The following is a 15322-nucleotide window of genomic DNA, read 5'->3' on the forward strand; positions in this document are numbered from 1 at the left end:
CTCTCATCCTGAGATCACCAAAATTCACCCAAGAATCTAAATGGTTTAATGTGAATCATTATCCTACAGTATTACACATGTTTGGTCTCATTCCCACAGAAGTAAACCAAAAAGGTAATAAGGTGTGGATAGTTTAGAGATATCTTGTTAACTGCTGTGGGTGTGCCCCATGTAAATCAACTCCTGTCCCTAGGAAGTCTGGGACAGTGATTAATGTAAATTCCCACTGTGAACTCATGTTTACATTTGAAAAGAGTCTGAGTATTTAGGGAGATGCTGAAGAGGCTCGTGGCGATTTGTTACTCAGACTACATTATGTATTTTCTAATATCAGGTTCACATCTTTTCTCTTTATTCCAGAGCACTTGATGTTTTTTATTTATTATCTTTGAACTGATTCATTTTCGTTTAGGGCAGCAAATACTGTTTGACTAACCTAAATTTGGGTGTGTTTTACCTCTGTTTTAATTTAATGTTACTTTAGATAAGTGTAGAAGAGAAATCACAATGGCCAATCCAAAGCTATTATAAGAGAAGTAAAGTTGGTCGACTTATATCTGTAGTAGTGGCCATACAGTAAACGTTACTTTAAATTCAAGTGTATGCACACACCATGGGGGCTATACCAAATTAACTTTGATTAAGCGTGAATGTGACCATCTCAGGTTTAAAAGATTAATCAAACATTTGCTTACTTTTAATGATGCTCAGATATCATTAAAACCTTTTTTCATTTATGGAGTCAGATGAAATAACGAGGTATAGGCTAGATATGAGAAAATGTATTTAATTTCATCTTGTTGCGTAAAAGGAAAGACCGTAAGACCTTCACCTATATTATTGAAAAACCGCCATTGGACCGATAAACAGGCTTACTGACCAATGCATGAACAGCTTGTAACATAAGACCTTCCTTGACTTCCAAGGACGTCTTTAAAAGCCTGTAAACCGATTTTTATGTGAACTCCTTTTTTGCAGGGAAAAATCAAAAGTATGTGACATGTATGAGCGCACCTTTTTTCCATGTAATGAAACATGACGTGAACACAGCTTAATCGTTCGTTTCATGTCATAATTACCATAATTGTTTTATTTATTTTTGGTAGTCTAATTACAACATGGCTGAACGCATACAATAGCCTATTCATGATAATGGCAAAAGAGCTAATCCGTAATGTTACGGCAGTGTCATACAAAGAAGAGCGATTAATTCAAACTATAGTCTAAAATATCCAGATCTGTATAATATAGTTTTAAATATAGGCCTACTTTATACTTACACACTCATAAGTGTAATTTTAATTAGCCTAACAGTCTGTGGACTGTGTCTGGGTGTCTAACAGCACAGCTGCAAAGGTATATTTCCAACTTCCCCTCAAGCGAAAAACGAAAAAGAACTTCGTCGTGAGATAGCGTTGGAATATCGGAGCACTGAATCACAGTAGTGTATGTATATGGAGAGAGAATTGTGTCTTTATTACATGCGAGAAAATAAATGATCTGAGAGAAAAAAAAAAGTTTGAGAGAAAAAGTCATCGCACTGATAGCAAAAAAGCATTTCATGAGAGAAAAAAAAAAATATGAGAGAAAAAGTTCATACCAATAGCAAAAAATAATAATATTTGAGACTAAAAAAAGTTTTGAGAGAAAGTATTCTCATAGAACATAAAAAAAATATTTCTAAGAAAAAAAATCTCTCTCAAAATAGTTTGAAAAAAACTCTCAAATATATATATTTTGCTATCAGTGTGAAAACATTCTCTAAAAAAAAAAAAAAGTGTTTCTCTCGAAACGCTTTTCTTTGCTCTCAATGCAATTTCTTGCTCTTGTGTAAGGATTTTGCTTCACTGTGAAAATTGTGTCATGGGCGGGGCCACGTTCCTATTGGCCAGTCGGGTGAGTATCGTCTTGTCTTGGGAGTCGAACTGAATCATTACACCATTGTTCGGTTCACTGGCATAGATGCCGCCTCTGCCTTAGTTGAGCACAGACACCAATGTTTGGGTAAGATGATTCACGGTGATCTTAGATTATCACGGTGATCTTAGATGATCACGGACGTATTGCCTGCGATAATTAATGCGATATGGCTCAGCTTGTCAGTGAACTACGGCTCTGTGTTAAATCAAATGCCGCTTCATCTGAAAGCAGGTGATGGCGATTTACTACTAATCAAGGAACCGGCTTTACTGACGAGATGCGCATAACAATGACTACGTTTACATGCAGCCAATAACCCGTTCAAAACCGGGATATTAGCAATAACCCGGTCGCGCACGGCCATGTAAACACCGGCAAAAACCCGGATATGCTCATATCCCGGTTTTTAAAAACCCGGATATTACCCCTGGGGTACCCCTTTTCTAACCCGAATATTTGGTCATGTAAACGCGTATCGGCATATCCCCATCAAAAGGAACATTTGTGTGTGTTCTGCGCATGTTCTATTCGCAAGGAATCTTGGTCTTTTGAGTAGAGACGGCGCATAAAAAAACCCGCGTGCAGTATACCGGAAGTAAACAAGAAGTAGAGGTTAACATGGCGAGACGCAGCACAGCAACACACTTTTTGAGCGAGAAGGAAAGCGTAAACAAAGGCGATCGCTATCTGCCCCGAACTATTCATTATCCGGGTGCTGCTGCTGTTGTTGTTGTCTTTGGATACAGGAAGAAGAATTGGAAATGACGCATATTGCGTCTTAAGGTTGTCCGTACGTCCCGACGCTAACCGTGCGTCGCCGTTTACATCGGGATATTCCCAACTGATTACAAATTCCATGTATACAGGAGTAACTCTCTCTGCTCACGCATGTAAACGGGTTATTCCGAATGTTTCAGAAACCCAAATAGTGACCCTAACCCGACCATAACCCGGATATTGGCTGCATGTAAACGTAGTCACTGTCATCCGATATATCGCCCAGGCCCAGCCCTAGTTCATCATATACACAACCTCCTGTACAGTTTTACTCGGACTCAGAATAAACTATTTTGTTTTAAGGTCAATGTGATACATTTCCTGTTTGAACCCATAACTGAACTATAACCTAAAATGATTGTTATTAATGTGTTTAGCATCTGTATCTCTCTCACTATAGGTAGGCTATATAGAGCACTATCAGTGTTGTGCCTGAACGCGTTCATGAACTCGTTCATATTTTGGGTGAACGTGAACTGAAAGTAGCCTACTGTATTACTGCCTGATGAACGATACTGTGAACTCGTTCATTCTGGTGTCTGTGAACGGCACGCTCTCTCAGTTTATAACTTCGTTCAACAGAGTGTCAGATTTCTATAGAGCTTTCCAGGCGCAAACCCGGCTTAACGGTCCTCCTCGACGTGTTTCGTCAAGAGTGAGTATGTGAGTGAGACGAGTGAGTGTGCGACAGTGAGTGTGTGTGTGCGCGCGTGCGAGAGCAATTGTGTGTGTGCGAGTGAGCGACAGTGAGTGTGTGTGTGCGCGAGTGCGAGAGCAATTGTGTGTGTGCGAGTGAGTGAGCGAGCTACAGTGTGTGTGTGTGTGTGTGTGTTTGTGTGTGTGAGCGAGCGAGGACAGTGAGAGTGTGTGTATGTGAGTGAGTGCGTGTATGTGCGAGTGAATGTGTGCGTGAGCCGGCTCGCGGTGACTGGTCGGAAAGCAACGTGTAGTCTGACATATTTCTTGTCCATCCACTACATGACAAAACTTTTAGGAGTGTAATCTGACACCGTGACTATCGTAACAGACACAAAAATCTTGTAATCTGAACCAGGCGTATGATCACCGTGAATCATCTTACCCAAACATTGGAGTGTTTGTGCTCAACTAAGGCAGAGGCGGCATCTATGCCGGTGAACCGAACAATGGTGTAATGATTCAGTTCGACTCCCAAGACAGGACGATGCTCACCCGACTGGCCAATAGGAACGTGGCCCCGCCCATGACAATTCTCACAGTGAAAGCAAAATCCTGACACAAGAGCAAGAAATTGCATCGAGAGCAAAGAAAAGCGTTTCTTTTTTTTTTAGAGAAAATGTTTTCACACTGATAGCAAAATATATATATTTGAGAGTTTTCAAAATATTTTGAGAGATTTTTTTTTTCTCAGAAATAATTTATGTTCTATGAGACAATACTTTCTCAACTTTTAGTCTCAAATATTATTATTTTTTGCTATTGGTATGAAAACCTTTTCTCTCAAATATTTTTTTCTCTCATGAAATGCTTTTTTGCTATCAGTGTGATAACTTTCTCTCAAACTTTTTTTTTTCCTCAGATCATTTATTTTTTGGCATGTAATAAAGACACAATTCTCTCTCCATATATGTAGGCCTACTTTGTGTGCGCAAGCAGTAAGTTGCTGGCTGCACACGGTTTAAAAAAAAAAAAAATTATTAGGCTACTATATAAATTTGAAGGATTTTTCCGTATTTGTCTTACCTGTATTTTGAATTAAACGTTGCATTGTGAGAACAAGAACCTGATCGGCGCGAAAAGTTTGAGACGCAAGCGCCATTACACACGCAGCTGACCGCGGCTGAAGTTGCTTTTTAAAGTCGGATTTCAGATGTTTGGAATCCATTCCCTATACTTGTGGTAGAACCTGAAAATTATGTTTTACTAAATGTCAAATAAGCTGTTAACATAACGTTTAGTTGCCATGTTAGGCACATTAATATTGGAGCTATTATTTGCTACCAAAAGATATGCTATAAAAATATAAATTTCTGTATAAGGATTATCCGTGAATAGGACAGAAAATACTGTTAATATACAGAATTTTCCATTTTAGAGTTGAAGGAACTGGATAATTTATTTTATTTTTAAATATGACAATGTCAGCGTATGCTAGTCTAATGCTTTATCTCCCTTGCACTAATATTATATTTTTAAATGGTTCTAGACCATTATGTCACTTATATTCAAAGAAATCAAAACCACAAGATTGAGGTGGAATCAATCCAATCATCTGCAGCTAAAATGACTGACAAAAGAAACCAAATGTAAAACCGATCAAATTTGATACAATTAGTAAGTTTAATGATTTTTTTTTATAAGACAATAGTAATATGCATTTAAAAAAAAAAAAAAAAGCAAGGAGTAAAAATTTCAAATGACTGGTTGAATACTGCACTGAAGCATTTTGACAAACATTCACATTAGACAAGACACTTTTGTAGAACGGACTGGGGAAAACAAAACATCGTGCACTAACTCGATCTCATGAAATGCGTCTCTAAAGCATGCATTGTATAAATTGCACGATAAATACAATGTGTGCCATAGAGACGCATTTCATGAGATCAGCCTGGTGTACTAACAAATCCAAACTTTATAGTGAAAACCTACAAAATAGCCATGAGTGAAAAGAACCTTTTTCTGGGGAGAAAAAGGATTAACAAGCTTTTTCCTCCTAAAGCCAAGTTTAAAATCAATGTAATGTCCTTCACCCTCAGCCTGTTGCCTACATTCACCGCTTTCCATTTCAAACTGCAACGCTGCCACTGTAGTCAAATATTAAAATAAGTGCATTTAAAAGTCCAAACACATGCTCAAATGTCTTTCAAAACTGTGTACCAAATCAAACACTTCTATAAAACACCACAACCAAAATGTTCAAGACCTTCAGTGCACAACACTCCCGTATGAAACCGTTGCAGGAAACAAGCTGAGAGCGAGGAAACTAGCATTAAGCTGAAAAACACTGAAATCTTTCCACAGCAATATTAAACCTTGACAATAAGAACGATGCATTAATCCAGACAATTTACATGGATGTTTACAATGTGCTTTTTTTTCCCCCTTCTTTTTTTAAACACATCTGTAAAAATATAAAGGGAATATTATACCATCAGGTCTACTCTAGAGACATCAGTTCAAAAGTACCTTCATTTCGTCGACCGGTTTTAGAACAAATATAGGATGCAGTACAGGAGTACGAGACTCAGAAGTGGGTGCACAAGAGCCTGGGATGGGTTTGTTGCAGTTGATGTAGTTGTTTTTGCGGTTGATGTTGGTTTTGTGGTTGTTGGTTTAGTGGTTGATGTTGGTTTAGTGGTTGATGTAGTTGGTTTGAGTTGGCCAGAAGTTTTGGAACCTGCTACCTGTGACATCACAATCCTGCCATTGATGGGCTGAACACCCCGGAAAGTGTTGGTCATTAGAGAAGAATTGGTGGCGTTGTTGATGTAGACAGTCTTAGCGAAGAGGTCAATCTAGATAATACAAAAGAAGATGCTGAGAAAATATGTCTCAACAATTGAGGCCTAAATTAAGAAGTTTATTTTAAGAAAACTGAATTGTACGTAAAATTCTATCCATTTGGACTACAGCTAAAGAAACTTAATGTGACGCAGAGTCAGTTATACCAAAGACTACATAACATCTTAAAGGCACACCATGTAATTTTTTGCCACGAGGTCATTTATTCATAAAGCAAGCTTGATGACACCTTGACTTCACAGAATCATGGGAGTTATCTTCACTTCTACAGCCGGTGGAAAATACCATTATGTCTATGGAGAATACGATGGGACTCGGACAGAAATCATATTCGTGGATGACTAGTAATGTATTAAAGACTTATAAACGTTACAAAAGCCGTTGGAGCAGAACAAGGCCACTGGAGCAATTGCTACTGAGAAACGAGCGTGAGACACAGCTCGAGAACAGTGGAGCTTATTATCCCAGTCGCCGCTTCTGCTTCTTTGAGTGTTGAAAGTTACGATGCTACTGTGCATTCGCTCGGTGGCTACCATATGAGACTTGTTGTACACTGCAGTGAGCTAGATCGATATTAGGCGTGGTAAATATGGTACTAGCTTTAAATCAAGAAAACGAGATTTAAACAAAAAGACTGTTGAGCTATTCAAATTGCTTAGTTATTGGGCATAATTTATGAAACGAACGACAAACTTGACGTGTGGCCGTTTCCATGCAAAACTTGGCAGTTATCTATATGGACTCAGCTCGTGTTGGCCTACGCAAGGTTTTGAGGTAGCATGAACTTGAATAATAAATCTACTGGTGAACTGTAATGAGCATTTAAGATTAATTTCCTGACCGACAACTGAAGCTCAATCGATCATTAACCGTTAAGATTGGAATGTCAAATTAAAATTAAATTAGAATAGATGAGTGTTCACACAAACGGGTGTGACTTAAATTTAATTTATTAAACCTAACTATATAGGCCACGCTCGTTTGTGACACTGACGCATTGTATTTCTTTATTACATTCAAATTAAAATGCAGTCAACCAAACATAAGTTACACTGATTTTACTGTAGACCATTTAATTTGAGCATTGTGCCCAACCAAACATTTGAGCGTGTGAAGGATGCCCTTTTACATGGATATTGGAATACGAACAAAGTATAAAGCCTTGTTTACATAATGAATCATTTAGCAACTAAACGTTGTGGCAAATATAGAAACATTTGGATTTGTACAGTTTCACTTTAATTCATTTGGTTCGATGTTTGCATGCGACTATAAATTTGGGTTTTAATTTATAGTTTAATAGAATTTATAGAGTTAGTGGGGGAGAAGCCTAGGTTATAGAGTTTATAATGTTTGAAAAAGATTACGTTTTATTTACCGGTATTTAAAATGCATATTTACTATAATTGTTTGCAATAACGAGGGTAACAGCGGTTTGATTCATTTATTTCTCTTTCATGAGATTACTTCTCAGCCAGGTTATGTTTCTCCATGCCGTAAAGGGGCAAGGCTTCTTAACCGTGAATTTTTAGGGGCGTGATATTCAAATGACGAGTGTTTTTAGCCGCCACATTTATCAACGTACGACGGGTTTGGCAGTATAAGAATGTCTCATGAATCACTCGTGAACCCTGTCTTAAGAAGATTTCTGCGCTCGTTTCTACGTTAGATTGATAAATGAGGCCCATTGTCTCCCAAAAGAAAGAATTGATTCTAAACAGCCGAAACGATTCCAGTCTCACTTCCTGTTCCAATCCTACGTATCAATGTAACAAATTTGCATAATGCCAGCCTATGGTCTTTATTGGCTGCCCTCGAACAATGTCTACTTTGACCCGCCCTCAAACACTGTAGTTGTAGCTGAGACTGGAAGAGTTTGGTTCATGGTTTCAACATATCGAGAAGATGCCGTTTTCAGTGCTAAGAATCCACTAGACTTACCAAATTTTGGCTGACTTTGACTGGGTCTTTAAAGATGGTCCACACAACACCTTCAGTGCAGTTTGGTGTGGTTATAGAGCCCATATAACGGTAATATTTTGTCCTGTCCACTCCAGGAAGTAGATCATTCATGGAGATGTTGAGGGAAATGCGTGCTACATCACCTTAGACAAAATGAATACATTTATGAACATTACTAGCATATTTTATACAACTACTTTCCTCATACTCCAGGATCATGCCCAAACCTGCATTGGCAATTTTCTTAAGATAAGATGTTAAGTTCTCCCAGCTCGTCGGTTTCCCAATGTCATTAGAGGCCTGTGGGTGACATTTCAATTAAACATTCTGTTTAAATAGTTCTCCAAATATGAGAGAAGAAAAGGCAACGTACCTCAATAAAGACACCAAGAATCGCCATTTCTGGATCACCAGACATGCTGCCATTATGCTCAGCCTTATTTACGATATGCAACTGAGACACAAGACCTTTCATAAGACCAGTAATAAAAACAAAGCTTTATTGTATTACATTATTTTCATACCTCCATAGGGTATCGTTTGCCATCCACAGTGTGTTCAGATCCAGGCATGGCGCTGCCGTTACCCCAGTGGAGATGAAAATGCTCGCTGGTAAACAAGCCTGGCAGATCACCTCCTTCCACATGCATTCTTGTGCGATCAAGTGTAACTTTAACTGAAAAGTAAAACCACAAATTGAACAGTGAGATTCTGTTCCAAGCCAGTTTCTCTCTTGCATGACACAGCGATAAAGTTAAGTTTAACTTTTTTTAAAACACATCTCTAGAACTTTAGCTAAGTTTGCCTCAAGTTTTGCTGAATTGTGTTGGTAATGACAGAACTATAGTTGGCTTCGGGAAACGCACCCCTGAAAAAAAAAGCCTGTATTGCATAAAACAGTTAAGACAATAAAGAGATCTACTCACTTGTCTTGCCAGTGTTTATAATCTCATTCAAGGTAATTTTGTCACCATAGCCAGTGAAGTTGAAAGGTGTCAGATTAGCATTAGTCTGGACATTGGCTGATATGATGTTTATTGGAGACTGTTGAGTGCCATTACAGTCTTTACTTGCAATTGTGGGCCAAGTGACATCACCTGTAATGCAAAAAAGTAACTTAAACATCCTCACCCTGTTAACAGTGAAGTATTTTGTGAACTTGTTCAGATTTCATCATTGAACACCACATTTTTAAATTATAATATAAATATCTTTGTTGTTGCTGTAGGCCTGCCCTACATCAGCTTTAATTTAGGTTAAGGTATGGGGGAACTTACTGCAGGATGGCCTGTTATAGCACCATGCTAAAAAAAAAAAAAAAAACCCACATGGACATTAATGTTTGAAACATGACAACCTACAGTGACATTAATCAGAGGAATAACGAACAAACACTTACACACAGAGGATGATGCAGTGTGCACCATCAGCCACAGACAAGCAAGGAAGGCCATGAAAGCATTCATCTAAAAAAAAAAAAAACAGAAGTAATGCAAACACTCAGTTCTGTTATGTCATTTTCAACTAAATGGATAGTTCTTTCCCAGAACAAATCAATAACATTTAAGCATCATACAGATTACACTTGTTATATGTGTTAACTTTTACACTACTTTTTTATGAATGTTTTATCTTACCATTTTAGTTAGTTACAATAACTTCACCAGTCCTTCAATATTACAATTGGATGCCTATCTTCTGATTAAAACCAAAACCTGGTTCCTGTATTGAAACTGCAAAACCCTGTTGGAAACCCACCGTGTGTGAAAGCTTTATTCTCAAAGACTTTTAAAGTCCTGAAATGTGCAAAGACACACCTATGGATGGGTATCAAAATGATTTAATTGAGACAGGTGGTACCAGGTGTGATTAAGGTCCATTTGGTTCAGGTGTTTTATGATGTCATCTATTACACTCCACCCCCAGACAGGTAAAGTGATGTCCAGTTTCTTTCATGCATGTCAGATGTAACAAACTTGATGAGTATTCATTTTTATCATAGAAAGGAATGTTAAAGATACTCTGCGTTGTATTAAGTATCCAATCATCATATTAGCATAAGTAAATATACTTTTATGGATATTGACTCAAGTTAAAGTAGCTTATTGGAAAAACACTAAAGGTAGCCTACATTTACACAACAACGATGTATTAAAACCGTGATACATTTTCCTTTGCGTTTTTCCGCGTACAGATGACAACGCTGTCAAAACGATCCCTTTCACATGGATCCTCAAAAATGACTAAAAATGCCAGCAGCTGATGTTACTCTGTAAAGAAACACTACGCAACTATAGACTGAACTCGTAATACGCATGCACATGACGTCACCGTTTTCACAAATGTGTTTTTGTAGTTTACACGGAGACGATAATGGTATCTTTCTCATGTAAATGGACGGCCAAAACGCATAAAAAGTTTCCTGATTTTAGAGAACGCATGTTTAGAGAAACTACATAAGTATTAAAAGTTCTACATTTTATAATGAATGGCACAGGTGATTGTATCAATGAAAGCTGCGTGGTGTTGGTGGAGTCTGTTAATACGTAAATATCGCATATAAAATAAGGCGAATATCGTAATCGCATTAATGATGCTATACATCACCCAGATTAATTCACTTAGTTGAACATTTACCATACCAATAAAATGTATATCTGACAATGTTGCCTGATATGTTTGTTGATAGTCAAACTGATTTAAAAAAAAAAAAAATCTGATAAACAATGTTTAAAAATTAACATGCTGTTTTTCTTTTTCTGACTAATTACGGTTTTGGTTCCCATAACGTTAGTTTTTGGTACCCAGAACATTCTCAGAATGTTAGTTTATGGTTCCCAGAACGTTATTTTTTTATGGTAACCACCCAGCAACGTTCTGGGAACGTTATTTTATTGTTACATAAAAATAAAACCAAAAAAGAACGTTCCCCTAACGTAAGTATTTGGTTCCCAATAAAATAACCAAAAAATAACATTAGGGGAACGTTCTGTGTTAACTGGGGTGTTTTATTAACAGGTTTGGAAACTTCTCACTAAACTTGAGGTCTTGAAGATCTAGTCTTGACTCCAAGTACTTACAGAATTAAGTTAAAATGCACAAGTCCAAAACTATCATTTAACAGTTATTTACAGTACCAGCACAAAGAGACCATCTTAGACAATATTTCCTGATTCTAGGCTGTGCCATCACTCAGAAGAGAATCTTCCCAGATCACTCCATAAAGCATTACAAGGTTACATTTCATAAGTGGAGCTTGTGAGATGAATGAAACTTGCTACCTGATTGAGAACATGACAGACCTTTATTTAGCCAAACAGAACATACATTTAAAAATAAATAAAAAGGTTTACAGATTAGTTGAATGGAGTATGAATGAAAGGCAGTGTTTTGACAAGGCAGTCACATGTTGATGCATAGACTAAATAAATTACCATTTAAAGATAAGACCCAATCCCTTGTGCATATATACATAAAGGATACACCAGTGTATAACTCCAGACCAGTTATTCCTGCAGGAGGAGAAAAACTGACTAGACAAGAGAATGACAGTCAAAACAAGCACCAGTTACATCTGCTAAATTGAGATCACTTGAATTACTCAAACTAACAGCAACTTATGACAAATTGAGAACCACATGTTTAAAAATCAAATTCAATATTAGCTCCTGTACACTAAAGACCATTTAATCTACGTTACAACTCTAAAAAGCTTAAGTTTCTAAAGTGCAAAATTGACAATGTCTTAATGGCAATTGTAGAGTAAAAATGATACAGTGTACATCAGACATGTTTTCAAGAGTATCAAAAAAACAAAGTCACACCCATAAAACAGTAGCTAGTGCGCTTTAGTTAAGTAAACTATTAAATATAGTGTTGGACAGATAAATGCATACATGAACTAGGACACCATTTAAAAAAAAAAAAACCTGGAAGTTAGTTACTTTTCTTTTTTCTAATTTGTTAAAATATTACTTGAAAATAATTTAAAAAGACACTTCATAACATGGTCCACCATCCCACTTGAATCCTACCAGAATTCATCAGTTGGGAAATCAATTGCAGGGTAAGGTTCAGGTGTATGACACTCAGAAGAGAGGTCTAGAATGTCCATGTTTGATGCCATTTGGGTTACAGGATCAGTAGCTGTGGTACCGGCCACCTGCGATGTTATGATCCTGCCATTGACCGGCTGTACACCCCTGAACGTGTCCACCATTAGGGGAGAGTTGGTCGCCTTGTTGACGTAAACACTGGTGCTGAATAAGTCAATCTAGAATTGGAAAAATAAAATAAATGCATGAGACCAGAAAAACCAAAACAAAGTTCCATTACTATACCCAAAATCAACTTATCTATTTGCAACCAAACCCAAGATCTTGAAATACCAAAATATAACTGATAAGAGAGTGAGAGACTTTTTTTGGCTCCCCAAAGAACCTTTCTGTGAACAGTTCTAATGACCCCTTTCTTCACTCAAAAATAAAGGCTTTTGATTGGCATCTGTGGATCCATGAAAAACCCAACCCCCCTTTTAGCTTTTATTTTTAAAAAAGTGTAGATAAAAATGTTCTTAATACTAGAACTGATCAATAAAAGGTTATTTGGGGAACACAAATGGTTATTCTATGACATCACTGTGAAAAACTTAAGGGTTTAGTGAAGATAATTTTAATCTGAAGAACCTTTTTAAAGGGATAGTTCACCCAAAAATTAAAATTCTATCAGCAATTACTCACCCTCATGTAGTTCCAACCCCGTAAGACCTTCGTTCATCTTCGGAACACAAATTAAGATATTTGATGAAATCTGAGAGCTGGATCACTCCTCCATAGGCTTCTAATAACTTTTCTGGGCCAGCAAGTTTCAATCCCTTAGAAGCCTATGGAGAAGTGATCCAGCTCTCAGATTTCATCAAAAATATCTTAATTTGTGTTCCGAAGATGAACAAAGGTCTTACGGGGTTGGAACTACATGAGGGTGAGTAATTGCTGATAGAATTTTCATTTTTGGGTGAACTAACCCTTTAACATTATAAATTACCTTGCCAAACAACCATGGACCTTAAAGGCTTTTCATGGACCCATGAATGCCAATAAATGACCTTAATTTTTAGTCTCTAGACTTACCAAATCCTGGCTGACTTTGACCGGGTCTTTAAAGATGGTCCACACAACACCTTCTTTGCAGTTTGGTGTAGTCAAAGAACCCATATAACGGTAATATTTTGTCCGGTCCACTCCAGGAAGCAGATCATTCATAGAGATATAATCAGTGATGCATGCTTTATCATCTGAGAAGCAGGAAGGCCATTAGAAAATATTATTTTAGGAGGAAGTCACATCTGACAACAGGACATAATGCACACAGGATTTCAGTCATGGAACAAAAGCAACATGTACTTGAAGCCTGAGACTTGCCTGCATTGGCAATGTTTTCCAGGTAAGATGTCAAGGTCTTCCAGCTCTCTGGTTTACCAGTGTCATCAGTGGCCTGTTAAAAACAAAAGAAAAAACCTCAACTAAAACATAGTCTCAAACCATTTGTTGGTAAGAAACATACCTCAATGAAGAAACCAAGAGCAGCCAATGTAGTTGACCCGTTATGTTCAAACTTATTCACTATGTGCAGCTGAAACAGATGGGCAGGACAAATGATGAGTGATAAAGTACAAGTACAAAAAGTTGTACTAGTCTGTACAATCTTCATACCTCCATAGGGTATTGTATGCCATCCACAGTGTGTTCAGATCCAGGCATGGCGCTGCCGTTACCCCAGTGGAGATGAAAATGCTTGCTGGCAAACAAGCCTGGCAGATCACCTCCTTCCACATGCATTCTCATGTGATCAAGTGTAACTTTAACTGAAGAGTAAAACCAAATTACCACATGCATATGTTATTTGTATGTCACCTTGACTTGCAGCTCATTTTATTGTCATCTATGCATTTGAACATGTACTCACTTGTCTTGCCAGTGTTTTTAATCTGAGTCAAGGTCGTTTTATCATCGTAGCCAGTGAAGTTGAAAGAGGCCAGATTAGCATTAGGCTGGACACTGGTGGTTATGATATCTACTGGAGACTGTTGAGTGCCATTACAGTGTTTTTCTGCAATTATGGGCCAAGTGACATCACCTGAGATACAGAAAGCACATTAAAGCAAATCTCACTGACTTATTCTGTGCCATGAAAGAAGTTATAGAACAATAACCTATTAAAAAGGATGTAAGAAAAAAAACTTACTACATGAAGGCATGTGATAACACCAAGCTGAGAAGAGCCCAAATACAGCAAAATTAACACACTGAATGAGAATTTTTTTGACCGTAGAAACCTAGAGAACATAATTGAATGGCATGAGTTTGGAAACCAAATCACATGATCACATCTTACCCACAGATATTGGTGCGCTGTATGATATAGACAACAAACAAGCTGCAAGGCAGGTCATAAACCAGAAATTCATCTTGAAGGAAAGGAAATGCAAAAGGATAGTGTTACAAACTCTATTAATTTAAATGTTTTAGATTATTTAAATTTTTAGGAAGTTATCCAACACTTATCTTACCATTTTAGCTAATTAAACCTAAACCAAGTTCTCTATGTATATTGAACCTGCAAGACCCTACTCCATAACAATTACTCCAAAACCATTCCACTCAAAAGCTTTAAAAGCAGCAAACAAGCTTAGAGTGACCTCAAACACGGACAGCTGTTGCCCTTTAGGGTGTCATATAGTTAATTAAGGTCAGTTTGGTTCAGGTGAAGCATGTGAATCAGGTCTCCACCCCCAGAAGACATGCAGCTTTGATGAATAGCATGAGTTCCAAAAGCAATTAATGTCAATTCCATGAGTTTTTGATGATTTAGATATATTAAGAAGCCAAAAAAGAAAAAGAAAGAAAAAATAATAATATATATATATATATATATATATATATATATATATATATATATATATATATATATTTGAATGTATTGGCGTATTAGACAGGTTTCTGATGGATCATGTGACACTGAAGACTGGAGTAATGATGTTAAAATTAAGCTTTGCATAACAGGAATATATATATATTTTTTTTATATGTTCATATAGAAAACATTTTTACAATTATTTTACAATATTACTCTTTTTACTGTATTATTGATTATATAAAGG

At 37.1% G+C, this 15322-nt stretch overlaps 2 protein-coding genes across 2 annotated transcripts; both read right to left on the reverse strand.

Moving 5' to 3' along the window:
• Positions 1-4982: 4982 nt before the first annotated feature.
• Positions 4983-9978, reverse strand: LOC311306325 (carbonic anhydrase 4-like). The gene is made up of 9 exons (XM_084434659.1): positions 9801-9978; positions 9563-9629; positions 9441-9467; positions 9090-9260; positions 8688-8839; positions 8537-8617; positions 8391-8463; positions 8143-8306; positions 4983-6194 (listed from the first exon to the last, which is right to left on the reverse strand). The coding sequence occupies exons 1-9, from the start codon at positions 9801-9803 to the stop codon at positions 5886-5888; spliced, it is 1047 nt and encodes a 348-aa protein (XP_084290785.1). The 5' UTR covers positions 9804-9978; the 3' UTR covers positions 4983-5885.
• A 1470-nt stretch (positions 9979-11448) lies between these two features.
• Positions 11449-14876, reverse strand: LOC311305705 (carbonic anhydrase 4-like). Its single transcript, XM_084433514.1, has 9 exons — positions 14732-14876; positions 14557-14629; positions 14407-14433; positions 14128-14298; positions 13875-14026; positions 13726-13794; positions 13584-13656; positions 13293-13456; positions 11449-12436 (listed from the first exon to the last, which is right to left on the reverse strand). Exons 1-9 carry the CDS (start codon positions 14732-14734, stop codon positions 12194-12196), a joined length of 975 nt encoding a protein of 324 aa, XP_084289640.1. The 5' UTR covers positions 14735-14876; the 3' UTR covers positions 11449-12193.
• Between the last annotated feature and the right edge of the window lie 446 nt (positions 14877-15322).

This window comes from Rutilus rutilus (genome assembly GCF_951802725.1).
Source record: "Rutilus rutilus genome assembly, chromosome: 16".
NCBI classification, from domain to species: domain Eukaryota; kingdom Metazoa; phylum Chordata; class Actinopteri; order Cypriniformes; family Leuciscidae; genus Rutilus; species Rutilus rutilus.